This window comes from Pipistrellus hanaki (assembly GCF_964339955.1).
Source record: "Pipistrellus hanaki genome assembly, chromosome: 4".
In the NCBI taxonomy this organism is placed as follows: Eukaryota; Metazoa; Chordata; class Mammalia; order Chiroptera; family Vespertilionidae; genus Pipistrellus; species Pipistrellus hanaki.
In genome coordinates, this window is record NC_140506.1 from 93,569,506 (window position 1) to 93,593,819 (window position 24,314).

The window sequence follows — 24,314 nt, forward strand, 5'->3', positions numbered from 1 at the left end:
TTTTATAGTGCAACTAGAGGCCCAATGCGCGAAGATTTGTGCAAAAATGGGCCTTCCTCCCCCTGGCTGCTGGCACTGCCTTTGCTCCGCCTGGAGCTGCCTTTCCCCCTTCCCGCCTTCCCACACTGCCAGAGGCCCAGAGTGGCTGGAGTGTTGTGGAGCTCTTGTGTCCTGCCCAGGGCCACTCTAAAAATTAATGGAAAAACAGCCTCACTCCTTAGGTGAGGATTTAAAAAAAGAAGGATATGCAGTATGTCACTGAATTTATAAAATGTAATGATAGTCCAGCCAGTATGACTCAGTGGGTGAGTGTCAACCTATAAACCAGGAGAACCTAGTTTGATTAATGGTCAGGGCACATGCCTGGGTTGTGGGCTCGATCCCCAGTAGGAGGCCTGCTGATCGATAATGTCTCTCACCATTGATGTTTCTCTCTCTCCCTCTCTTTTCCTCTCTGAAATCAATTAAAATATGTTTTAAAAATTTTAAATATGATAAAGCATTTTAAAATGAGTTTTTCATTGTTTAAGAAGTTTTTAAATTGACCATGTTCTTGTTTAAGACTTTCTCTTAGATTTTTAAATTACCAATATTTAGGTCATATAAATGTGCTTTATTAAACAATATTTATACTCTATGTAACTTTCTCTTCTCTTATTTTCCAATTTTCCATTTATGTAGAAAACTGTGGCTGAGAAACAGGAGAAGAGAAACCAGGATCGCTTGAGGAGGAGAGAAGAGAGGGAGCGTGAGGAGCGGCTGAGCAGGAGGTGAGCCCGAGGTAGCACATAGTAAGGAAACCCCTACTTCCATTGCAGTGTTGCTGATAACATTTGAGGTTGCTACGTACCTAAAAGGCAGTTAAAAGAAAGTAAACTCACAGCATGTCCAGTTGAGCGAGGTCTTGACTGGCCTTGAAAGACCTGTGTGTGCACAGCAGTGCAGCACTGGACTGGGCTATCTTCGGCTGCACGAGAGCTCTGGGACCTAATTCTTATCTGGAAAAATGTAGACACCACTCTCCACCCTTCCCCTCCCCCTCCCCAGGGTAAAGAGTAGAAGAGGGAGAGGAACCTGCTACATCCGGATTCCTGTGGATGTAGCACTCGGCAAACAGGACAGGCAGAAAAAGGTGTCACACTGCTATACCTAGCTGTGGGAGAGGGCCCTTGGGGCTATTTAGCCTCTGGCATTGGCTTGAGTGAAATGGGGCCAGTGGAGGACATTGGGACCAGCTGCCTTGTGAATAAGTGCAGGTTGTAGGGGCAGTAGCAGCGAGAATAGTGATGTTTTGAGAATTGTATATGTTTTGAGCGTTTTATAAAATTCCTTAGAATTCCTGGCATAAAAGAATTTAATAAAATATTGGTAGGTGTTACAGAAATTGCTTTCCAAGCAGCTTTATTAATTCATCTTAAACCACACAGTATAAGAGCATGTTCTGTCACTTCCTCCTCAGCCCATGTTGGTGGCAATCATGTAAGCTTTTGCTGTGGACACTGTAAAATGAGATCTCATTACTATTTTCTGGATTGTTGATTGTATACTATTCCCCAAGGACCTCATCTGACCTTCCTCTGGCAATGAGCCTGTGTTTGGAACTTGAGGTTCTGCTTTAACTTTGGTGTCATGGTTACTTTCACTTCCACCCAGCCCTATGTCTGTTAGGTGAGCTAGCGTCCACTCTAAAGACTTCGCAGAGTCAATTGTTGAATTCAGGGTGCCAGTCCTGTACTTTGCCAAAAGCAGCTAGGAGCTGGGGGTTGGAGGTGCACCTCATTCTGTAAGCATTGACAGTTGGTGTGCCTGAGAACAAGGGAACCTCTAGAACAGTGTTTCCCAAAGTGTGGTACGGGTACCCCCAGGGGTACGGGAAGAGTTTGGTGGGGGTACACATTGCACCGGAGTTTGGTGGGGATATGCACTGCACCGTGCTTAGCTGTGCCTAATTCTACGTTCTCATGAGTACGAGGGGTACTCAGCGTTACGAAAATTATAGAAGGGGTACACATATGTCAGAAGTTTGGGAAACACTGCAGAAGATAACAGGTTTCTGTGGGAAGTCACCTTGTAGAATTGGGACTGCTCCCCTTAGATGTGTGGGATGGGGCTGTTTAGGGGAAATTGTTCATTTTTTTTTTCTGCCTTTAGTTTTAGGTCTGGATCAAGAACCGGAGATCGAAGGAGGTAGGTTTCCAGATCCAATTAATCCCTAGCTAGTTTTGCTCAGTTGATAGAGCGTTGGCATGTGGACTGAAGGGTCCTGAGTTCTACTCTGGTCAAGGGCATGTACCTCAGTTGCTGGTTTGATCCTGGGTCCTAGTAGGGTTGTGTGGGGGAGGCAACCAATGGATGTGTTTCTATCACATTGGTGTTTCTCTTTCTCTCCCCCTCCCTTCCATTTCTCTAAAAATCAATGAAAAACTCTTCAGGTGAGGATTAAAAACAAACTAACATCCATTTAAGTGTTCTCAGTCACATGATCTTTTCCACATGCATTTTTCTTCTTTATTTTAGAGAGGAAGGTGGGGGGAGAGAGAAAGGGAAAAAAAAACACAACACATCAATTTGTTGTTCCACTTAATTTATGCATTCATTGGTTGATTCTTGTTTGTGCCCTGACTGAGGATTGAACCCACAACCTTGGCACATCGGGAGGACAACTGAGCTACCTGGCCTGAGCACACATGCATTTTTCTTAATACTTAACCTTTATAACTTCACATTATTATCTGGTGGGTAGGCTGGCTTGTGGGGGAGCATGGGCACAGGTCAGACTTGAGCCCCATCTGTCGTTGGGTTGATTGGGGTTTGTCCAGCAGAAAGATCCAGTCAGTGATGTCAGGGAGAGGGAGGCTTAGAGAGCACTGCGGAGGTCCTCGGGCGGCCAGGAGTGTCCCAGCAAGAGGCTTTGGTGGGATGGGTCTGGTCATATTCTTTCTGACCAGAGAGTAACTGATGGGACTGTTGTGAGCCCACACTGTAAGTTTTAGGAGGGAAGGGGAGGTACCAGGAAAGCACCAAGCTCATGTGCAGGGAGAGGCGGCGGTTCGGGTGGAGCCACCACAGCCTCCAGAGCCGCTTGTCTCCTGCAGGTCGCGTTCCCGGGACCGGCGTCGGAGGCGGTCAAGATCTCTCTCCCGAGAACGGCGAAAGCCGTCCCGGTCCCGGTCCCGAGACAGACACCGGCGTCACCGCAGCCGTTCCCGGAGCCACAGCCGGGGCCACCGCCGGAATTCCAGGGACCGGAGTGCGAAATACAAGTAACTACTCTGACTTCTTCAGTAGCTGCGACCAGGAGTGAGCCTTTCTCTTTGTGTTCCCAGGGGCTGCTGGGGGCTGTCAGCCGTGCCTGTGGCTCAGGAGGCTGGTGGGCATCTGTGGGGCTGAGTGTGGGGCCTTAAGGAGTGGCAAATGGAACCCAGAGCCCTGGGGATCCTGAGCTGAGAGCAGCGGAGGGACTCAGGGCTGGGACAGTGGAGAGGCTGTGGGTGGTCACACAGGAGCACAGCTTCACGAGGTGTCTGACACACTCAGGCTGCCAGCTCACACTCACTTTGATGCATAGAGCCCCTGAGGCTTGTGCCCTGCTCATCTCCGTTGCGGCTTTTCTAAAGTAAAAAACACACACTTACTATTTTGGTATGCTTGCATTTCGTCTTTTTTCTTTTTTTTTACATAATGGGTCATATTCTGCATGTGAACCTTTTATTGCATTTTCCTTTGCTTTGTTTATATTATAGCTGCTCTGTTTATATTAGAAATATTTTCAAGTGTCACTTTTTAGGGTTATGGGCTGGCATGAGATGGCAGGCCTGTCTGCTCTCTGGCGTGCTAGGGAGCCTTGGTGGGGTGGGTGTTGGCCTTCCTCGGCCGGGTGTTGAGGGGCATCTGAGGAGACAGTCCAAAGGGAGACAACAGCCTCTGCTGACCCTCTGGTTCCCATTCCCCAGGTTCTCCAGAGAGCGGGCATCGAGGGAGGAGTCCTGGGAGCGAGGTCGGAGTGAGCGTGGGGCCACGGACTGGAGGCTTGAAAGCTCCAACGGGAAGACGTCGGAGGAGAAGGAGGCTGGAGAGATCTGAACCATGCCTGGCGCTGTAAATAGTCTGATGAATGTGTGACAGCCTGAGGTTACCCTTTATATTTGCCGAATACAACACATCTTTTGTAGTTGAAAGTTTCTATTGTTTTGGAGCTAGCTGTGAGTTTCTAGAGATGTACAGAATTACTCCTGTGTTCCGGGGTTATGTTGAGTAGGAATAAATAAATCTGACTGACTGCCTCCTGACTGCTGCAATGGCGTCTCTGCCGTTCCTGTATGTTCTAGGCGCGGCACCTCGGCCTTCACATGTGGTGTCAGTGGGCATTGTCTCAGTGAGCTTTGCTCATCTTCAGAAATTATGACTTCCTGTTGGGACTCCCCTTTGACTTTGGCCATCTGACACCCCCACCTCCCCTTGCCCTAATGACCGGATCTAGATATGCCTGGCTCCACCCCTCAGTGCAGACCACAGGCTCCACTAGGAAGGAGGTAGGCACTCCACCTGCCCACATTTTAGGAATTTAGACCTGACTAGCCTGCTCTTAGCATGGCTTTGACCTGGCACTAGCTCAGGGGAGCTACACTGCAGTGTCCAGAATATCCAAGTAACAGCCACGGGCTCCCCGGAGGAGGATCAGGCTGTGCTTGGACTCACACTCAAGAGGGCCAGTGGTGGTATCCTCTCTCAGCTCTTCATATCTCCACGCTAAATGAGCCCTTCCGAAAGGATAACTGGGAGTCGTTCCCTTTTTCACTTCAGGGAGGTTTTTGGGTTATTTTTAGAAGGAGCTTCTGATGGCGGATTATGAAAACAGTCCTCCCCACTCCTTCTGTGCAAAGGCTGGTTGACTCAATGAGCACCGGGCACTGGGTCTGGATCGTGTGACTACCAGCACTGTAATGTGGCTGGTGGTCCTGCTCTGGGCTCCCTGCTGCAGTGAGTCCCCTTCTGGGAGGACATGCAGGTAGATGCACTTGCTCTGCTGGCTTGTGACCGGTTTCCCCTGGCGGGGAAAGCAGTGCATTGTCATAGGGTGTCCCTCCACCCAAGCACACTGCCCCTTCTGCAGCTTAAGCTGGACCGGAACAAAGCCGCGTCACTGGAGCGCTCTGCTTGGGTGGACACCAAGCTAGCTGGGTAGAGGCATGCCCTCTTGGGTTTGGGAAGTGGACACCAGTGGTGGGAAGCCTTGAGTGGGTTAAGGGTGGTTCTGGGAGGGGAGAGTCAGGGAAAAGGAACTGGATAATGGGTTCCTGTCTCAGTTGCATAGCCTAGCTTGCCTGTCACAGGCAGAGGCTAGACTGAAGCTGGCAGAAGACATCCCAGCTCGGGCAACTGGGGTGAATAGAGGGTATACAGGTAGGGTGTTTTTTATTTTTATTTTTCTTAACATATTTTTACTGATTTCAGAGAGAAAGGGAGAGGGAGAGTTAGAAACATCAGTGATGAGAATCATTGATGAGCTGCTACCTGCACACCCCATACTGGGGAGCCAGCCTGCAACCCAAGCATGTGCCCTTGACTGAAATCAAACCCTTCAGTCCACAGGCTGAACCAAACCAGTTAGGACTCTCTTTATTTCTTTTAATCCTCATCCAAGGAGAGGATATTTTTCCCCATTGATTTCTAGAGAGAGTGGAAGGGTTGGGGGCGGGGAGGGGAGGAGAAACATCTATGTGAGACACACTGATTGGTTGCCTCTCACAGGCACCCCAGCTGGAGGTAGGGATTGGACCTGCAGTCCTTGACCAGGAGTCAAATCTTTGACCCTCCAGTGTGCTGGCTGACACTGGCTACTGAACCACACTGGCTAGGGCAGGGTTTCTTTTTATTACAGTAAGATATATGTAAAATTTACCATTGTAACCATTTGTAATTACATCTGAAGAGCATTAAGTATGGTCATGTGTCGTGCATGGAGGGGTGGTGGTTTTGAAAAGGCAGATGTTCCTGGATTTAGGAGTAGGCCTGGGGTCCCAGCCAGAAGGCAGGTGGGGCCGAGGTCAAGACAGCCATTAGAAAGCCCTGGAAGGCTGAAATCGGTTTGGCTCTGTGGATAGAGCGTCGGCCTGTGGACCGAAAGGTCCCGGTTTCGATTCCAGTCAGGGGCATGTACCTTGGTTGTGGGCACATCCCCTGTGGGAGGTGCACAGGAGGCAGCTAATCGATGTTTCTCTCTCATCGATGTTTAGCTTTCTATCCCTTTCCCTTCCTCTCTGTAAAAAATCAATAAAATATATATTTTTTAAAAAGGTCTGGAGGGCTACAGCCCCTCCCTGCACACTTGGCCTTTCTCTAGTTAATCCAGGGCCTGGTGGTCTGAGCCCTTGTGCTGGGAGGATGGGGTCCAGACTTTGTGCCCAGCTCTTTCAACCCTAGTGCTGAAGGTACCCACCCACCTGCCCCTGGCGCACCCCAAGCCCTTGAGTCTCATGGGTTCCAAGCGCTCGCCAATCTCTTGGGTGCCAGGAGAGCGGACTTGCCCTCTGGGTGGGCACAGTGGAGGTCAAACTGATGGGGGCAATGCACAACATGGCACAGGCTGCTGTGAGGACCCTACAACCTCATCCTCACCTGGGGTCTCAGCAGAGGGGAGTTCCCAGGTGGAAGCTCCAGGGGCATGGCACATGGTGCCAAAAGGAGGCCACCCACGTACCATGAGGGACCCACTCCACCTTGAGCCCCCTTTAAAAATAAAACAATGTGGGAAATATCTGTTTACAGAGGAGAAGCAGGGATGCAGGTCCGGGCCATTGCAATCCCTGAGAACTGGATAGGCAGAGCCAACAGTCGTGATAGATTCCAGGCCCCTTATGTTTACCCTAGTTACGCATTCTTAGGGACTCCCGCCTATTCCTTGCTTCCGGTCAGTGGAGGGAAGGGCTGGAGAAACTGCCGGCCCTGAAGGCTGCATGGGAGCCATGGGACCCAGGGCGGAGGAGAGCCTCGCCTTGGGTTGCACCCATCCTGGGCTTCACCAGCAGGCCCTGGACCCTCTGCATCACGTGGACACGTGGGTATCCTCTCGGTGGCAGGCTGCTCAGGAGCTGGTGCACTTGCCTGGGTCTGGGATCTGGGGGGGCTTCCTAGAGGAGGTGGTGCCCTGCATAATTCAGGCCAGTGGGGGAGGGATATGCAGGGGAAGTGCCTCCCCGGGGAAGAGGATGGAGGCCACAGGGGGGTTTGGGATGTGGAGATGGAATGGCTCTCAGACTTGATAGTGTCTGAGTTGTTAGAGGACTTGCTAAAACAGGTTGCTCTTCCCTCTTTCCTGCATCTGCCAGCTCCCTTCCTGCCTTTGTCCTTTTGCCCATGTCACCCTGCCTGCCTGACTTCCACACTGAGCACCTGTGGGGCTGCCCTCCCAGGAGGCTGTGCAAGGGGCACCCGTGCTGTGCCATCCAGGGCAGAGCAGTGTAAGGGGATTTCTCCCACCGTGACTGGGGCCACCTTTTGTTTTTGAGATATCATCAATAGATAACTATATTTTATCCCTCCCTTCCTCTCTGTAAAAAAAAAATAAAGTATATTTTAAAAGATAAAAAAAAAAATAGATAACTATATTAGTTTCAGGTGTACAACATAATGACTTGACACTTGTACATTGCTAAATGATTACCACAATAAGCCTAGTTAGCATCCATCACAACAGTCACAATTTTTATTTCTTATGGTCAGAGTTTTTAAACTCTACTGTCAGCAACTTTCAAATGTAGAATACAGTATTGTATATATAATAATACTGTATAATACAACAGTATTATATTTTCCTGGGCCTCCTGAGGCCTCAAGTCTCTCCTTTGGGACACTCATGCAACTCTCCCCCCCACCCCACCCCATGTCCCCCAAAGGCCCAGCATTTCTGTGACTTACAACCAATCTGCCCCCTCCAGTCAGGCCCAGCCTCTCCCTACTGAAGAAAGCACAATGTGTTTACCACTTTCTTTGTTAATCCCAGTCTTCTCTCTGGGTCACTTTCTTTCTGCCTCAAGTACATTCTGTAGTAGAGTCAGGATTGGGTGAAGCAAGTAAGGCACCAGGAACACAAAATTGAAAGATGTGCAGGGGCTGCAGTCTAGATAATTTATTCTGACGTTTTTTTAAAAAAAATCGCCAGCAACCTGGGCATGTGCTCTGACCAGGAACTGAACCCTGACCTCCTGGTTTATAGGTCAATGCTCAACCACTGGGGCTAGCTACCATTTCGTTTTACTATATATATATATAATTTATTGATTTTTTACAGAGAGGAAGAGAGAGGGATAGAAAGCTAGAAACATCAATGAGAGAGAAACATTGATCAGCTGCCTCCTGCACACCCCTCACTGGGGGTGTACCTGCAACCAGAGTACATGCCCCTGACCAGAATCGAACCTGGGACCCTTCAGTCCACAGGCCAACGCTCTATCCACTGAGCCAAACCAGTCTCAGCGCGTTTTACTCTTTGATGGCTATATTCTTCATTTCTTTCTTTCTTTTTTAAAAAAATATATATTTTATTGATTTTTTCACAGACAGGAAGGGAGAGGAATAGAGAGCTAGAAACATCGATGAGAGAGAAACTTCGACCAGCTGCCTCCTGCACACCCCCTACTGGGGATGTGCCCACAACCAATGTACATGCCCTTGACCGGAATTGAACCTGGGACCTTGCAGTCCGCAGACCGACGCTATATCCACTGAGCCAAACGGGCTTCAGCTATTCTTCATTTCTAAAAGTTATTTTTCATTTCCAGTAGGATACGACCTCACTCATCTAGGGGAAATGATGAACAACATAGACTGAAGAACCAAAACAGACCCTCATGGATCAGACTGTTGGACCTCAGAGGGAGTGTAGGGGGAGGTGGGGACAAAGAAGAGAGATCAACCAAAGAACTTGTGTGCATACATATAAGCCTAACCAGTGGTCAAGGACAGCAGGGTGTGGGGCATTCGTGGAAGGGGTGGGGTTGGGAATAGGGGGATGAGAACAAATATGTGATACATTAAAGAAATTACAACCCATAAAAGTGGAATGGTTTGAAAAGTATGACTTAGCCACACCAATGGAATATTATGTGACCATTAAAAGACAATGAATTATGATTCCGGTCAAAGGCACACACTTTGGTTGCAGGTTCCCTGGCCGTGGTTGGGGTACGTGCAGCAGGCAACCAATCGATGTGTCTCTATCACATCAGTATTTCTCTCTCTCTCTCCCTCTTCCTTCCACTCTCTCTAAAAATCAATGGAAAAATATCCTTAGGTGAGGATTACCAACAACAACAAGACTGAATTAGAGCTATTCCAGGTGACTTAGAAGAGCTTCCTTGAGGCAGAAAAGTGTTTGTAATATGATCCCATTTTCAATGTTCCATGTGTTGTATGCGTATATGTAAAATGGGTGGGGGGTGGGGCCCAGCTGGCATGGCTCAGTGGTTGAGCATCAACCTGTGAACCAGGAGGTCACGGTTCAATTCCTGGTCAGGGCACATACCTGAGTTGTGGCCTTGATCTCTAGTAAGGACGTGCAGGAGGCAGCCGATCAACAATTTTCTCTCATTATTGATGTGGTAATAACCTTTTTTCTGCTGTTTGTAGCAAATATTTTTCTTCTAGTTTCTCTTTTAACTTTATTTTTCTCTCTCCATATCGAGTATTTTTCTATTTTTATAATCCAGTGTGCCCAGTTTTTCCATTGTCACTTCGAGGATATTATTTCTTTCTTTTTTTTTTTTTTAAATATATTTTATTGATTTTGTACAGAGAGGAAGGGAGAGAGATAGTTAGAAACATTGATGAGAGAGTCATCAATCAGCTGCCTCCTGCACACCCCCCACTGGGGATGTGCCCGCAACCAAGGTACATGCCCCCGACCGGAATCGAACCCGGGACCTTTCAGTCCCCAAGCCGATGCTCTATCCATTGAGCCAAACCGGTCCTGGCAAGGATATTATTTCTTTAAAAAAAAATCTTGCCAAAACCGGTTTGGCTTAGTGGATAGAGAATCGGCCGGACTGAAGGGTCTCAGGTTCAATTCCAGTCAGGGGAATATGCCTTGGCTGCAGGCACATCCCTGGTGGGGGATGTGCAGGGGGCAGCTGATCAATGTTTCTGATTATCCCTCTCCCTTCCTCTCTGTAAAAAAAATCAATAAAATATATTTAAAAACAAACAAACATTTCCCCCCCCCCAATCTCTAAATGTTCCTAGAACTATATATTAAATATTACTTAGTTACATTTCTGGATGGGGCTGTTCTGCCATTGTGTGTTTATATCTGTTCGTGTGTGGTTTGTCAATATGTGTGTGTCACAAGTATGCCTTGGTATCTGACTCCCATGTCCTCCATTTGTCCACACACAGTTTTCCCAGTGTCAAATGGGAATTAAAGGAATAATAGATGTTCTCAACCCACTAGGATATATAAGAAGTTACTGCATTGTCTTAAGTTTCTACAGTGACCATGGTTGGTTTAATGAGAAAAATTTTTTTAAAGAAAGCAGTTCTGATCTCTGTCTCCTTACAAGTGTGGATGTAGGAAAGACTCTGGTCCCCCTAAGTTACTGGGTGCTGGGGCACCAGGTGCAGAATCTGGCAAATGGGGGCTTCACCCCAAGCCTCCTAGATCCCCAAATCCCCAAAACGCTTTTTAGAGCCGCTGTATACTGTTGTGCAAGTTGGGTTCTGTGTAAGTCCTGTCCGCACCAGCAGAGGACGCCATTCCCTAATTTTCTCGGGCAGTGCCTCGCTAGCCCGCACCCCGCCCAGTTCTAGGTGAGTGAGGGACGAGGTCCCGCGTACCTAGATTTGTGTGGAGCGCCCCGTAGCTCTGGGGAGGGGCCGGGCCCGGTCAGCTAGGGCGAGCCCATGGCCCGCAACGTACTCCCGAGGGGCCGAAGCCTTTGGCCTGCTTTCCGAGTGGCTGCGGCCAAGGGCATGGCGGGTGGAGGTTTACAATACGGCATTTGGGACCCGATGTACGAAGCGTCTCAGGCCGCCGAGGGTGGGATGACCTGAACCTCCCCCTCAGCCCCCCAGGGCGTCCAGAGAACGCGGTCCAGGGGCGCCCCAATCTGAGCACGGCTGGATGGGTGTGCAGCGCAGCCTCTTCAAACCCCCACTCTCCTCCGCTGGGAGGGCAGGCAGCGCCTCCCCAAACCCCATCAGGACCCCGGCGCGCGCCCCCGGAGAACACACGAGCGCACGCGGGGGGAGGCTTTCTCTCGGGGACTTTACTCAAACTCTGAACAGTCGCCGCAGGAAGAGAACGCCGGGGGCCCCGCCGTCACCCACCCCTCGTTCAGCGGTAGCTGGAGGCCAGCGCCGAAGTCACGTGGCGCAGGAACCTGTCCAGCGAGGCCTGCAGGGCGGGGCTGAAGTCTCCGGGGTAGTGGCGGGCGAGGGTCACGAGCAGGCAGTGGCCCAGGAGCTGCGGAGGGACGGAGTCACCCCCACCGCGGCCCACCGGTCCCCCCACATCCTTCCTTGGGAAGCCCCACCCCTCCTGGCGGGAGGGCCCGGCCCCCACCGCACCGGCTCACCTCGAAGTTGGCCGGGTTCACGCGCAGCTGGTGCGCGTGCAGGTGGCTCAGCGGCGCCAGGGCGCGGGGCAGGTCGTCCAGGTGGGCCACGGCCAGGCTCAGCGCGTCCGCCACCTTCTGGCCGTGCGCCTTGACCTGGGCGGAGCCGGGGCGCAGGTCCAGGTGGGCGAAGTAAGTCTTGGTGGAGGGGAAGGCCAGGAAGGTCCTGAGGAAGGGATGGGCATGAGATGCGCCCCCGGCGTCGGGGCTTGGGGAGGAGGGCAGCGGGAGGGCAGGGATCCATCCCCGGGGCGAGCGGGAGGGCAGATGGGCCCAGAGGGCGCTGCGGCCTGTCCGCACCTCTCCAGGGCCTCCGTCGTGTAGACGCCCACGTTGTTGTTCATTTTCCTCCAAAGAGCGCGCACAGCAGCCTGGTCCGCCGCCGCCAGCGCCATCCTGTAGCCGCGGGCCCGCGGAGCGCGCTGAGGCGACGGCTGCGCCTGCGCCAAACGGCCAGCAGGTCCCCGTGGCCTCCAGGGGGCGCCACGCCGCAGTCTGGTCCAGAGGGATCGGGTAGCGTCCAATTCCATCTGCGCTGGCCTGGAACCTTTCCAGTCCCTCTGGACCCTGAGGTCCCTTGTTTGTAGTGTTTTTGTATGGAAACTAATACGTAGTTAATACATATTATTATCAGGTAACACAACTGTTTAGCATTGCATGTCAGCTTATTCTACCTTCCAAGTCTATGCTGACACCTCCCTCAGTCTATTTTTTTATCATTTATTGTATAGAGTGACTATAGCTCTTCCCAAGGTGCTTGTGTGGGTTAAATAGATAAGAAATGGTAAATGCTTCATTTGTAGCAGGTATCCCTTTTGGGACAGTGAACATTTATTTATTGATTGTCTAAGGGTGTATGGTAATAATAGCTAATGCCCATGTGGCACCACTCTTTGTAGTTGTGGTGGTGGAGGTGGTAAAATTCATGTAACACAAAATTTATCATCTTAGTCATTTTATTTTTTTATTTTTTTAAAATATATTTTATTGACTTTTTTACAGAGAGGAGGAGAGAGGGATAGAGAGCTAGAAACGTCGATGAGAGGGAAACATCGACCAGCTGCCTCCTGCACACCCCCCACCGGGGATGTGCCCGTAACCAATGTACATGCCCTTGACCGGAATCGAACCTGGGACCCCTCAGTCTGCAGACCGATGCTCTACCACTGAGCCAAACCGGTTTCGGCATCTTAGTCATTTTAAAGTAGACAACTTGGTGTCCTTAATTACATCTACACTGTTGTGCAACCATTACCATTATCCCATTCCAGAACTTTTTCATCATCCCAAATAGAAACTGTATCCATTCGCAGTCATCCCGTAACCTTCCTGCTCTTGCCCCTGCCAACTACCAACCTGTGCTCTGTCCCGGTGGGTTTGCCTGTTCTGGGTATGTCATATCAATAGCGTCATGCAATACATGGTCTTTGGTGTCTGGCTTCTTTCACTTAGCACATTTTCAAGGTTTACCCACCTTGTATTATGTATCTATACGCCTTTGCTTTCTATCAACGAACAACATTTTATTGTATCACCCTTTGTTGGGCTATTGGTTGATGAATGTTTGGGTTGTTCCTTCATTTTTTCCCTCATAATAAAATAAGGAAGACTGCCTCTTACCCAGAGCTCAGACTGTGCTAAACACATCACACACTGAGGCAGGAGACCTGCTGTCTTACTTTTCAAAGACCACTCTTTTTCATTCTCCCCCCCAAGGACCACTCTGGAACCCAGGGAAGGAAGGGCACTGCTTTCCGTTGGAAGCTTGGGACTGGACAGCAACCAGGACCAGACCCTCAGGCCCTCCCTCTGAGGCTGCAGTTAGAGGCCTGCTCCGTGGGGAGGACGCACATTGGGAGCACATGCTCCTTGGCCCTCGTTCTCCTCTCCCCGCGGCACCGGGGGAACCAGAGGGGCCAGCCTGCCGTGGATGCCCAGCCGGGCCCCAGCACTGGGCCCCCAGGCCCGTGAGGGCTCCGGGACATCAGTAAATATAGAGTGAGCACCCTGGGGTGGACCCAGGAGGAAAGGGTGCCTGCCCGAAATTGCCTGGCATCTGCAACCGCCCTGCTCAGACCCAGTGTCATCCAGATGTGCATGTATGTGGGAGGCACGTGACGGAGGAGCACCCAGTGAGTCCCTGAGAGAGTGTGACTTCCCCCTGCCCAGCTCTGCGAGGAGCCACAGGAGAGCTCAGAGGCCCTGGGCCGGAGACCCACCCATTCTGGATGGAAACGCTGCAGAACGTAAGAACGGAAAACGAATCCTGTCAAGTCCTGTTGAATGGCGAAAGCTCCGGAATGAAATGCGGGAAAACACTCCCGGGTGAGAGTGGAGGGTTGCTCAATGGATCCCAGGAAGGACAGCAGGACAGGCTCCTTTCCTTCCCTCCGCTCCCCTCCCTTCGCCTGCTGCGGAGAGGGCCCCCCCCCCCCCCCCCCGTCCGGTCCCAAGCAAGGAGAACCCCCTCCCCCCTGCACGGTCGGGCACACAGAACAAGGCCACACAGGCTGCAGTCCACTCAGACTTTATTCAAAGATCAGGATGTGCGGGTGGAGGGGTGCCCAGGGGCCCCGCCCCGGGGAGGGGTGGCCGCGGCTCCAGCTTAGCGGTACTTGGAGACCAGCACGGTGCTCACGGCGGCCAGGAACTTGTCCAGGGAGGCGTGCACGGCCGGGGTGAAGTCGCCGGGGAGGTGGCAAGCCAGGGTCACCAGCAGGCAGTGGCTCAGGAGCTGTGGGGAGAGGCGGGATGAGGGGGCGCCAGGGCAAGGCCACCTCCTGGCGCCCAGGGGAGCGCGCGGCCAGGTCTCTCACCTTGAAGTTGACGGGGTCCACACGCAGCTTGTGGGCGTGCAGGTCGCTCAGGACGGACAGGGCGCCGGGCAGGTCATCCATGTGGCCCACGGCGTTGGTCAGGGCGTCGGCCACCTTCTTGCCATGGGCTTTGACCTGGGCAGAGCCGTGGGACACGTCGAAGTGGGGGAAGTAGGTCTTGGTGGTGGGGAAGCTCAGGAACATCCTGCGGGGAGAGGAGGGTGAGAGCGGCGGCGGGTGGGAGGGGAGGGGGGTGCAGAGCAGGGGCCTGGGCCTGGGGTGCGGGTGGAGGCGCTGCTGGACCCTGAGAGCCTGGGGTGCGGGGTGCGGGGTGCGGGTCGGGGTGGCGGTGGAAGCAGGCAGAGGAGGGCCTCACCTCTCCAGGGCCTCAGCGCCATAATCGCCAGCGCTGCCGCCAACCTTGCCCCAGGCGGCCTTGACGTTGCTCTTGTCGGAGGCAGACAGCACCATGGTGGCTTCTTCTGAGTCTGTGTGAGGACAGAAGGGTGGCGGGCGGCGGGTGCGGGCGGCCTTTATGCCCGGGGCGCGAGGGGCACGCCCGCCGCCGCCGCGCTCATTGGCCGGATCGGAGCCGGGCTGCGCTGCTCGGCCGGCACGACAGGGGGCGCCCCGCGCCGAGGCTCCGTCTGGCTGGAGCCGCGGGGGCATTGTTCCTTGCTCCCAGTTTGCGGAGGCGCCCAGGGTCCTGGGACAGGACTTTTCTGCCTCGCAGGATGCGCCGCTTCTGAGCCGCTGCATCCAGCTCCCCCAGAAGGAGCATCATCGCTTCCCCGCTGGTGGGGGACGGTTTGCAGAGCGGTGGGTCAGTGCTGGCTCTTCCACTACGTGAGCTCATGACACCCTTTGGGTCTCTGAGCTTCCTCAGCCCCAGGTCGCTCTCACCTGAGGACCCGCCCTGGACCCAGGCTCGGTCCACGCTGGGCAGGTACAGCATCGGTGATGAATGGGCCATTGAGTGCGGAAGGAAGGCCTGCCTAGTCCCGGACAGAAAGGGACAGACAGGTGCACAGAGAGGTCGTTGCTCACATGTTGTCAAGAATTCCCGCCTGACTTGGGGACTGATGGGTCCCGGGTTCGATTCCGGTCAAGGGCATGTACCTTGGTTGCGGGCACATCCCCAGCAAGAGGCAGCTGATCGACGACTCTCTCTCATCGATGTTTCTAACTATCTCTCTCCCTTCCTCTCTGTAAAAAATCAATAAAATATATTTTTTTAAAAAAGAATTCCCACCTGAAATCCTTCCTGCTTCCCTTTAATCTTGATTCTTCCAACTCCCACCCCCGCCCCCCCAAAAAAATCATTGTCACGACCACCAGCCGGGGAGAGACAGATACTGAGGAGCATGGTTTCATGACTGTCTTGCTCCATGGCTGACCCAACGGCCCCGGTCCCCCATGACAACACCCCCACCTGTCCCCCGAATTGTGCCTGACACAAGACTCCCTAGGTCAATAGTGGTTGACTTGGTCAAGTTGCTGCTTAACAAGAGCTGAGCTTTCAGCCTAGCCAGGGACATAGACAGCCATCAGACCACCACACAAGTACAGACAGTCTCAAACCTTACCAAGCCCTAAGGAAGTGTGAGGGGAGTGGGTGAGACATTCCGGGATATTTGGGTTAGTCTGAGGGTCATGGTGGGCTTCCCTGAGGAAGTGAGGTTGGAGGATGAGTATTGGGTAGAGTAGGGTAAGGGGAGTGCGCCCCCCATCCATGGCTTGTAGGGGGAGTGAGGGCCTCTGTGGCTTTAGAACGGAGGTGGGTGGGTGTGGGTGTGAAGAAGCCCGCCAGACTCTGCAGGATGGGGAAGGGAGGGATTCTGGAGAAGCAATGAGAAGGGGCAGAAATTCCGCTGGTGCAGTCCCCTTATTAGTGACAAATGATGGCCCCTTGGTCTAGTGGGTGGGAAGAAGCTCCTGATGAGGTTAAACACAAGAACTGGGTGAAGAGAAAGGGAGTGAGAAAACACTGACGTGCCCTTTCTTAGGTGCTTGGAGGAAGACTTAGCCTTGAGGGTGGGTTGGGTGGGTTTCCTTCAGTCCACCTCTCTGCTCCCATCCCTCCCCTGGGACCTTCACTCACGACGCCCTGTGTGTCCTGGAGGAATGGATGGTTAAACAGACTTGGAGAGAGAAGAAAGCAGCTTAGATCAGCCTCAGCAACGCTCCCCTGGGCTCTGCCCTCTGTGCCTGCTCTAATCATTTTGTTCCTCTTGGACCCTTTCCCCACTTCATTCCGTTTTCCCTTCCTACTACTCTGCACTCTTTTTCCGGTTCTCTCCACAGCCTCAGGCCCCATCCTGGCTCTGAAGGCCCGGGGGGGCTAAGGAGCACCAAACCCCATTCTGCAGCCTGCTGGGAGGAACCCCTCCTTCTGCATCTTGCTCCAATCCTCCTGCCTGTGCCGCCCTCCCCCCCCCCCCCCGCCCCAGCCCTTTTAAGGAAAGACTTAGAGGTCATATCTCAGTCTATAGCTTACACTTCTCACATGGGGAGAACTCCCACATATTAATAAGAAAAAAATGGTTTGAGAGAACAATTGACAAAGGAAATTAGCAAAAAATATAGAAATAACCATTACTTTGCTGAAAATGACACACTTGCATAAACTAGCCAGAGAGGACAAGGCTGAGTGAGAAGAGCAGGTTGCAGACACATATCTATGTTAGGATGACATTTTTGACAAAAAAGAAAAAAAAAGTGTAGTTGTGAATGTAGCTGTGTTCCCTCAGCACAGGACAGGAGCCAGGGGGCTTAGGCCCAAACTCTTCACTTGGGCTTCCGCAGCAGGAGGGGGTGAGGGGCAGGAGGGCAGAGGGACACTCTCATTTGAACAACATAAAAAGGGTGTGTGTGTGTGTGTGTGTGAAAACATAAGTGGATTTTAACTTATTTCTTAATTGTTTTTTCCTTTTAAATAAAAGTAAGTTGGGTCCTAGCCGGTTTGGCTCAGTGGACAGAACCTCAGCCTGCGGACTGAAGGGTCCCAGGTTCGATTCTGGCCAAGGGCACATGCCTGGGTTGCAGGCTCGATCCCCAGTAGGGGGCGTGTGGGAGGCAGCCCATCAATGATTCTCTCTCATTGATGTTTCTCTCTCTCCCTCTCCCTTCCTCCCTGAAATAAATAAAAATATGTTTAAAAAAATAAAAATGAGTTGGACTGTGAGGCCAAGGAAATGTGTATGGTGGAGGGGGGAAGCAAACTCCTCAGCTACTCAGAGTCCCATGTCCCCCCAAACAGTGGTGAGCAAGGCGTTTGTCACTCTCCCCAAACTTCCATCCAGCACTGTGCGCTGCCCTAGAGTTGGGGGCTGGGCTGGGGCACCGGGCTGAGAGGGTGTCCCTTAGGGGGGCGGCGGAGGCAGGTGGGTGTGGAGCCAGGACTTCAGCACTTGGGACGGGGGGGGGGGGGGGACACGACTCACACACACACACACACACACACACACACACACACACACACGGGGGGACACGACGACGATGACTACCTAACCACAGTGTTGCTCACAGTTCCATAGACCAGCTGGGAGACCCCAGGAGTCTCCAGAATGGAGACCTTGGTGGGGGGCAGGGGGCAGAATGAGCTGGGGGACACAGGCTGGGGACACTGAGCTATTAATGTGCGCTGTGAAGTGCAGAACAAGGGAGCCAGGTCCTCTGCTGAGGCGCTCCCCCCCCCCCCCCCCCCCCGTGCGCCCTCTCTGCTTCCCAGGCCATCTGCCCGCTCGCTGCAGAGGGTTTCTGTGACCCAGGAGGGGTGCCGGGACTCTGATCCCCATTCCAACCCCCCTCTCCTCTGCTGGGGAGGGGGAGGGAGTCCCACAGAAGTGGTCTAGCACCTGGTGTGCGGCAGGAGAGGCATGTTTGGGGGGGTTGGTGGTTTTGCATTGCTTTATTTCTATCTCCGTGGTCTGTTTTACAGAGATCCGTGAGAGACACTTCAGAGTGGGCGGCAGTTCTTACACTCCCCACCTCTGCCCCCAGGGGACCCTTGGAGGTCTGGCACCTCCTAGGACCAAAGCAGAGCTCAGCCATTCCTGGAAGTGCCGACCTCAATCCCTTCCTTCTTCCTCCCTCCCCTCCCCTCCCTTCGCCTGTTGCGGAGAGGCCCCGGTCCGGTCCCAAGCAAGGAGAACCCCCCTCCCCACTGCACGGTCGGGCACACAGAACAAGGCCACACAGGCTGCAGTCCACTCAGACTTTATTCAAAGATCAGGATGTGCGGGTGGAGGGGCGCCCAGGGGCCCCGCCCCGGGGAGGGGTGGCCGCGGCTCCAGCTTAGCGGTACTTGGAGACCAGCACGGTGCTCACGGTGGCCAGGAACTTGTCCAGGGAGGCGTGCACGGCCGGGGTGAAGTCGCCGGGGAGGTGGCAAGCCAGGGTCACCAGCAGGCAGTGGCTCAGGAGCTGTGGGGAGAGGCGGGATGAGGGGGCGCCAGGGCAAGGCCACCTCCTGGCGCCCAGGGGAGCGCGCGGCCAGGTCTCTCACCTTGAAGTTGACGGGGTCCACACGCAGCTTGTGGGCGTGCAGGTCGCTCAGGGCGGACAGGGCGCCGGGCAGGTCATCCATGTGGCCCACGGCGTTGGTCAGGGCGTCGGCCACCTTCTTGCCATGGGCTTTGACCTGGGCAGAGCCGTGGGACACGTCGAAGTGGGGGAAGTAGGTCTTGGTGGTGGGGAAGCTCAGGAACATCCTGCGGGGAGAGGAGGGTGAGAGCGGCGGCGGGTGGGAGGGGAGGGGGGTGCAGGGCAGGGGCCTGGGCCTGGGGTGCGGGTGGAGGCGCTGCTGGACCCTGAGAGCCTGGGGTGCGGGGTGCGGGGTGCGGGTCGGGGTGGCGGTGGAAGCAGGCAGAGGAGGGCCTCACCTCTCCAGGGCCTCAGCGCCATAATCGCCAGCGCTGCCGCCAACCTTGTCCCAGGCGGCCTTGACGTTGCTCTTGTCGGAGGCAGACAGCACCATGGTGGCTTCTTCTGAGTCTGTGTGAGGACAGAAGGGTGGCGGGCGGCGGGTGCGGGCGGCCCTTATGCCCGGGGCGCGAGGGGCACGCCCGCCGCCGCCGCGCTCATTGGCCGCCGCGGCTCCGGGGGGCGGGGCCGGGGCTCGGTCGGGAGGAGGAGGGGCGGGGCCAGGCCCCCTCACCCGCGGGGTCCCAGCGGGCCGAGCCCCGGTTCTCAGGGCCCCTCCGGCGCCGCTGCAGAGTCCGGTCCCCGGACCGGGTCTGGACCCCCCCCGCCGTGCCCCCGGGTGCGGCCGAGGCGGTGAGCGTCCAGGTGTCCGCCTGCCTGTCCCGGCGGGGGGCACAGTTTTCCTGAAGCGGCACATGCTGCCTTCGCCCCGGACTTGGCCCAGTACCACGGCGTGGGGTCGGGAGCCTGTTTTCCGACAAGGGCCATTGGACACTCAGAACATCACCGGCGGCCACACAAAACTATCATCCAGTTAAACATTAGTCTGGCCCTGGCAGTTTTGGCGCAGTGGATAGAGGGTTAGCCTGCAGACTGAAGGGTCCCAGGTTTGTTTCCAGCCAAGGGCACATGCCTGGGTTGCGGGCTGGATCCCCAGCGGGTGGTGTGCTGGAGGCAGCGGATCAATGATTCTCATCACTGATGTTTCTATCTCTCGCTCCCTCTCCTTTCCTCTGTGAAATCAATAAATATGTTTAAAAATTAGTCTGATGTATTTGGTCAACCATGTAATGGACTTTCCCCTAATGCCTCGGCAGGGCCAGACCAAGTGATTTCACGGGCCTTATAGGGCCCCTGGGCTGGCGGTTCCCCACCCCAACAATAAAGGATAATATGGGGTGAATCTCCACACCCTCCTACTCCCAGAGGTGGGCAGGCCTGCCGGGCAGCAAGGGGAACTCGGCTGAGCCATTGTCAGGGCCCAGCAACCCTCTCAGACTTGGGCGTCCACCTCTCTGCCGGCTCCAATCGGAACCCCACCCCACCCCCACCCCATCCCACCCTCAGTACAGATCCGGCCAGTCCTCACTCAGAGGCTGCAGAGCACCGGAGTCCGCTCCCTCCCTCTGTCCCTGCCCGCAAAGGTTATGGCTGGAGCGCAGTCTCCTCTCCCAGCAGCAGGAGATTGGGGTGAGGGGCTGGGGGGAGGCCTGGTCCAGAACACCCATGGAGACTGAGCCCCTGGGGCTAGGATGTGGGGTGGGGGCTGGGCTGTCATGGTCCTGCCAGACACGACCCGGAATTATGTTCTCAAATATTATCGCAAAGTCAGGCAAGGCTGTGTGTCCCCCTCCCCCCACCCCCTCCCCCCAGGTGCGCCAGGCTCGGACCACAGCTTGTTGGTGTGACCGGGCTGTGGCCATTAGGAGTTCCTCCGGACTCATCCCCAGCGCAGGAGGTTCAGAGCGAGGGGCTAGCTTGGCCCAGGCGAGGGCTGCTGCTGAGTGAACGTGGTGGGCGGGTGTGTGTGTGTGTGGGGGGGGCGGATGTGGAAGGAAGCGGTCCAGGAGCCCTGGGCCCCGAATTCTGTTTGACCCCAGGCCAGGAACTTGGCCCCTGCTCCTGGCGCCTAGTCTTTCTGCACAGGAGGCTGAGATGCATGCTGGCGGCGCCCAGTGGGGGATGTGTAGGAGGCAGCGGGTCAATGACGGGGTGCGGGGGGGGGGGGGAGATAAATGAATGAGTGAATGCGATGTGCTTTGCGGGGGCGGGGGGAGAGATAAATGAATGAGTGAATGCGATGTGCTTTGCGAACGGTATGATAGGGCTCCGGTGTCAGATGCGCTGAAACCTTAGAGGCCTCCCCCCTCATTCCAGCATCCACTCTGTCCCCCATCCCCCCTACCCCCCCCCCCCCACAGGAGGGCAACTGCTGTGTTCACGCCTTGGGATTTCCTGTCCAGACCCGGGATTGGCAGCCCGGAACCGTCCTCATTCCAAGTCTGGAAGCTCCCAGCGTCGCTCCCTGAGACCCCAGGAGGCTCCCTGCGGAGGGAACCTCTCGGCCCAGCCCCAAACGGCGCCCCACCGACCCACAGACCACACTTGCGCAGGGTCTCGCCTCAGGGGCCTGTTTATTTATTTTAATATATTTTATTGATTTTTTACAGAGAGGAAAAGAGAGGGGTAGAGAGTTAGAAACATCGATGAGAGAGAATCATCGACCAGCTGCCTGTTGCACACCCCCTACTGGGGATGTGCCCGCAGCCAAGGTACATGCCCTTGACCTGAATCGAACCTGGGACCTTTCAGTCCGAAGGCCGAGGTCGACGCTCTATCCACCGAGCCAAACCGGTTTCGGCTGGGGCCTGTTTACTGACACGAGGGACCCGGGCCTCAGCGGTGCTGCTCGGTCAGCACGATGGCCACGCCCGTCAGGAACTTGTCCCACGCCGCCTGCATCTCCACCGTGAACTCGCCCTGCAGGTGGGAGGCCAGCACCACCTGGAAGCACTGGATCAGCAGCTGCGGGAGAGGGGGCGGTGAGAGGGTGCCTGCCCCTCCAGCTCCTCCCGGACCCCCACCCCCATCCTCAGCGCCCCGCGGCCGGGCGGCTCACCGGGAAGTTGGCGGGGTCCACGCGCAGCACGTGGGCGTGCAGGTCGGCGAGCGGGCGCAGCGCGGCGCGCAGGTTGTCCAGGTGCTGCACCGCCACGCCCACCGCCTGCAGCATCCGCTGCCCGTGGCTCAGCAGCTGCACCTCGTCCGGGAAGGCGCCCAGGTGCTGGAAGTAGAGCTTGGTGCTGGGGTACACCGTGAAGAGCCTGGGGGGGGGGGGGGGCGGGTCAGAGGGGAGAGCGGGCAGCGGGGGTCCTGCAGCTCCTGCACCGCCCAGACCCCTAGACACCCCCCACCCCGTCTCTCCCCCGCGCCCCCCTCCCCGCCCCTGTCTCCCCCCCCTGCGTCCTGGAGACTCGCCCCCACCCACCTGAGCAGCAGCTCCGCCCCGAACGGCGCCTCGTGCCCGGCGATCAGGTCCCAGACCTGCGCGATGTGGGCTCGCTCCTCGGCACTGAGCATGGTGCGGGCTTGGCGGGCTCTGCGGGCGCCGCCGCCGCCCGGCGCCTTATAGCGGCCCCGCCCTCCGCCGCCCGGCGCCCCGCCCGCTGCAGGCCCGGCGCCCCGGGGCGCGGGGACCCCGGCCGGAGGCCCCGGGTCACCGGCACGGACGGCGCTGTGGCCTCGGCTGCCATGCAGGCTGCAGCGGGGTCTGCCAGTGCCTCCCTGCGGGCAAAGTTCCTGCTCCGGGCGCCAGAGGGGAGTCCCTGGGGGGATCCGGAGAAAGAGCGGGGAGGGGGCAGGGAACCCCCTTTCCCCCGGGGCCAGGCAGGCAGCGCGGGGCGGTGGGACAGGGTTTGAATTGAAGTCCCCTGAGCCCGCCCACAACCAGCTTCACCTCCGGCGATTCTGAAGCCCCACGAGGCGCAGACGCCCCGGAGAAACAGCGGGGGCCCCCTGTGCCTGGGCCGCAGGGCTCTCTCCCGCCTGCTCCCCTGGGGTCTGTGGGCGCAAGGACCCCCCCAAAGCGCCGAGAGTGGCCGCCAGCCCCGGAGAGACGCCCCCCTCGCTGTTTCCTCCTTTCCCCCTTCCCCGGTGCTGAGGCCCCGGGTGGGGGGGCATCCCTTAATTGGGGAGTTAGGGGGGGCAGTGGGAGGGCTCAGAGGTCAAACAGAGGCCGCAGCCTGTCCTCTGGGTTCAGCGGTATTTCTCAGTCAGGACGCTGGACACTCCTCGGCGGTATTTCTCAGTCAGGACGCTGGACACTCCGGACAGGAACTGGTCCCAGGGGCGTGGGCGTCGCCGTGCAGTCCGCCGGGAAGTGCGAGGCCACCGTGACCAGCAGACAGGGGACAGGAGCTGGGGGCAGGAGGGGCTCAGCGCGGGGCGGGAGGGGGCTGGGGTTCTTGGGGTGGTGAGGGGGAATGGAGCCCATCGCCCGTCTCGCAGAGACCCTGCCCTCCTCGCCTCCCCGCCTGGCCTCTGTCCTGACCAGCCAGGACCCCTGTCCCCACGCTCACCTTGAAGTTGACGGGGTCCACGCGCAGGATGCAGGCGTGCAGCTCGCTCAGCTTGGACAGGGCGCTGTCGATGTTGTCCATGTTCCTGACCGCGTCGCCCACTGCGGCCACCACCTTGGAGCCGTGGGAGCGCAGGTGGGCAGAGCCAGGGTGCAGGTCGAAGTGTGGGAAGTAGGTCTTGGTCTGGGGGTAACTGGTGAAGAGCCTGCGGACACGAGCTTAGGAAGAGGGGGTGCCATCTCTCCACCACCCCTTCCCCTGCTCTGAGCTGGGAGAAGCCAAGTTTAACCCTGCCACAGGCCTGGCAGGCCCCACTTCTCCCCCAGCCTGAAGTCTCCCACCCAAGCTCCACCCTCCTTCCTTCGCTGGAAGCCCCAGGCGCCCCTCCCACACCCCCACCTTGCCTGTCCCAGACCACTCAGCTCCTGCCTGGTCTCCTGGCTTCCAGCGGGGCCTGCACTGCCAGCCCTTCCCTCCACTGCCCTGGCATCCAGCCCCGCTCACCTCCTGTCACCAGCGGGGCCTCCTTCCAGGCTTGAGCAGGCTGCCCACTTCCGGTCTGCCAGAAACAGTGCTCTCCCCAGGCATCCCAGGAAGGCTCCTCAGAGAAGCCTCTTTTGACCACGGCCTCCTCAGGGTCCCAGACCCCAAATCAGCACTCCAGGCCTCAGAAGAAACTTCGCGCTCCTCCAGGTGCCTGTCCTGTGCAGGCTCCAGGGGGCCAGGGCCAGATGTCTGTGCAATTCTCTTCCCCAGCTCGCCGACCCTCTCCAGGGAACCTCTGAACTCACTGGCCCTCCGCACTGTCAGTCTTCACTGACCTTTAAAACATTCGTTTACAACGATATGGTATGTTTTTTAATTAGAGACGTTTTAAATCATATGCA

General features: G+C 55.9%; 5 protein-coding genes and 1 pseudogene across 9 annotated transcripts in view; 1 reads left to right on the top strand and 5 right to left on the bottom strand.

Moving 5' to 3' along the window:
* Positions 1 to 4,298, top strand: part of LUC7L (LUC7 like) — a 30,207-nt gene extending 25,909 nt beyond the window's left edge. For 2 of the 4 annotated variants that reach the window (XM_084880511.1, XM_084880513.1), the window contains 4 exons: positions 682 to 770; positions 2,152 to 2,187; positions 3,096 to 3,300; positions 3,954 to 4,298. In XM_084880511.1, the coding sequence (XP_084736637.1) occupies positions 682 to 770; positions 2,152 to 2,187; positions 3,096 to 3,267 (297 nt within the window). In that variant the 3' untranslated portion in view covers positions 3,268 to 3,300; positions 3,954 to 4,298. The remainder of the gene's footprint in view (positions 1 to 681; positions 771 to 2,151; positions 2,188 to 3,095; positions 3,301 to 3,953) is intronic. The other 2 variants (XM_084880510.1, XM_084880512.1) reach the window with 1 other exon arrangement.
* Positions 4,299 to 11,243: 6,945 nt separating this feature from the next.
* On the bottom strand, positions 11,244 to 12,113 carry HBQ1 (hemoglobin subunit theta 1). The gene is made up of 3 exons (XM_084880523.1): positions 11,910 to 12,113; positions 11,571 to 11,775; positions 11,244 to 11,458 (listed from the first exon to the last, which is right to left on the bottom strand). The coding sequence occupies exons 1-3, from the start codon at positions 12,002 to 12,004 to the stop codon at positions 11,330 to 11,332; spliced, it is 429 nt and encodes a 142-aa protein (XP_084736649.1). The 5' UTR covers positions 12,005 to 12,113; the 3' UTR covers positions 11,244 to 11,329.
* A 2,007-nt stretch (positions 12,114 to 14,120) lies between these two features.
* On the bottom strand, positions 14,121 to 15,113 carry LOC311620826 (hemoglobin subunit alpha-like). Its single transcript, XM_084880521.1, has 3 exons — positions 14,802 to 15,113; positions 14,426 to 14,630; positions 14,121 to 14,343 (listed from the first exon to the last, which is right to left on the bottom strand). Exons 1-3 carry the CDS (start codon positions 15,092 to 15,094, stop codon positions 14,215 to 14,217), a joined length of 627 nt encoding a protein of 208 aa, XP_084736647.1. The 5' UTR covers positions 15,095 to 15,113; the 3' UTR covers positions 14,121 to 14,214.
* A 3,514-nt stretch (positions 15,114 to 18,627) lies between these two features.
* LOC311621573 (hemoglobin subunit alpha) lies at positions 18,628 to 19,582 on the bottom strand. The gene is made up of 3 exons (XM_084881754.1): positions 19,309 to 19,582; positions 18,933 to 19,137; positions 18,628 to 18,850 (listed from the first exon to the last, which is right to left on the bottom strand). Exons 1-3 carry the CDS (start codon positions 19,401 to 19,403, stop codon positions 18,722 to 18,724), a joined length of 429 nt encoding a protein of 142 aa, XP_084737880.1. The 5' UTR covers positions 19,404 to 19,582; the 3' UTR covers positions 18,628 to 18,721.
* A 1,884-nt stretch (positions 19,583 to 21,466) lies between these two features.
* On the bottom strand, positions 21,467 to 22,945 carry HBM (hemoglobin subunit mu). The gene is made up of 3 exons (XM_084881756.1): positions 22,338 to 22,945; positions 21,969 to 22,173; positions 21,467 to 21,874 (listed from the first exon to the last, which is right to left on the bottom strand). Exons 1-3 carry the CDS (start codon positions 22,427 to 22,429, stop codon positions 21,746 to 21,748), a joined length of 426 nt encoding a protein of 141 aa, XP_084737882.1. The 5' UTR covers positions 22,430 to 22,945; the 3' UTR covers positions 21,467 to 21,745.
* A 52-nt stretch (positions 22,946 to 22,997) lies between these two features.
* Positions 22,998 to 23,646, bottom strand: LOC311621576 (hemoglobin subunit zeta-like; annotated as a pseudogene). The gene is made up of 2 exons (XR_014797051.1): positions 23,428 to 23,646; positions 22,998 to 23,266 (listed from the first exon to the last, which is right to left on the bottom strand). The product of XR_014797051.1 is annotated as a hemoglobin subunit zeta-like (transcript).
* Between the last annotated feature and the right edge of the window lie 668 nt (positions 23,647 to 24,314).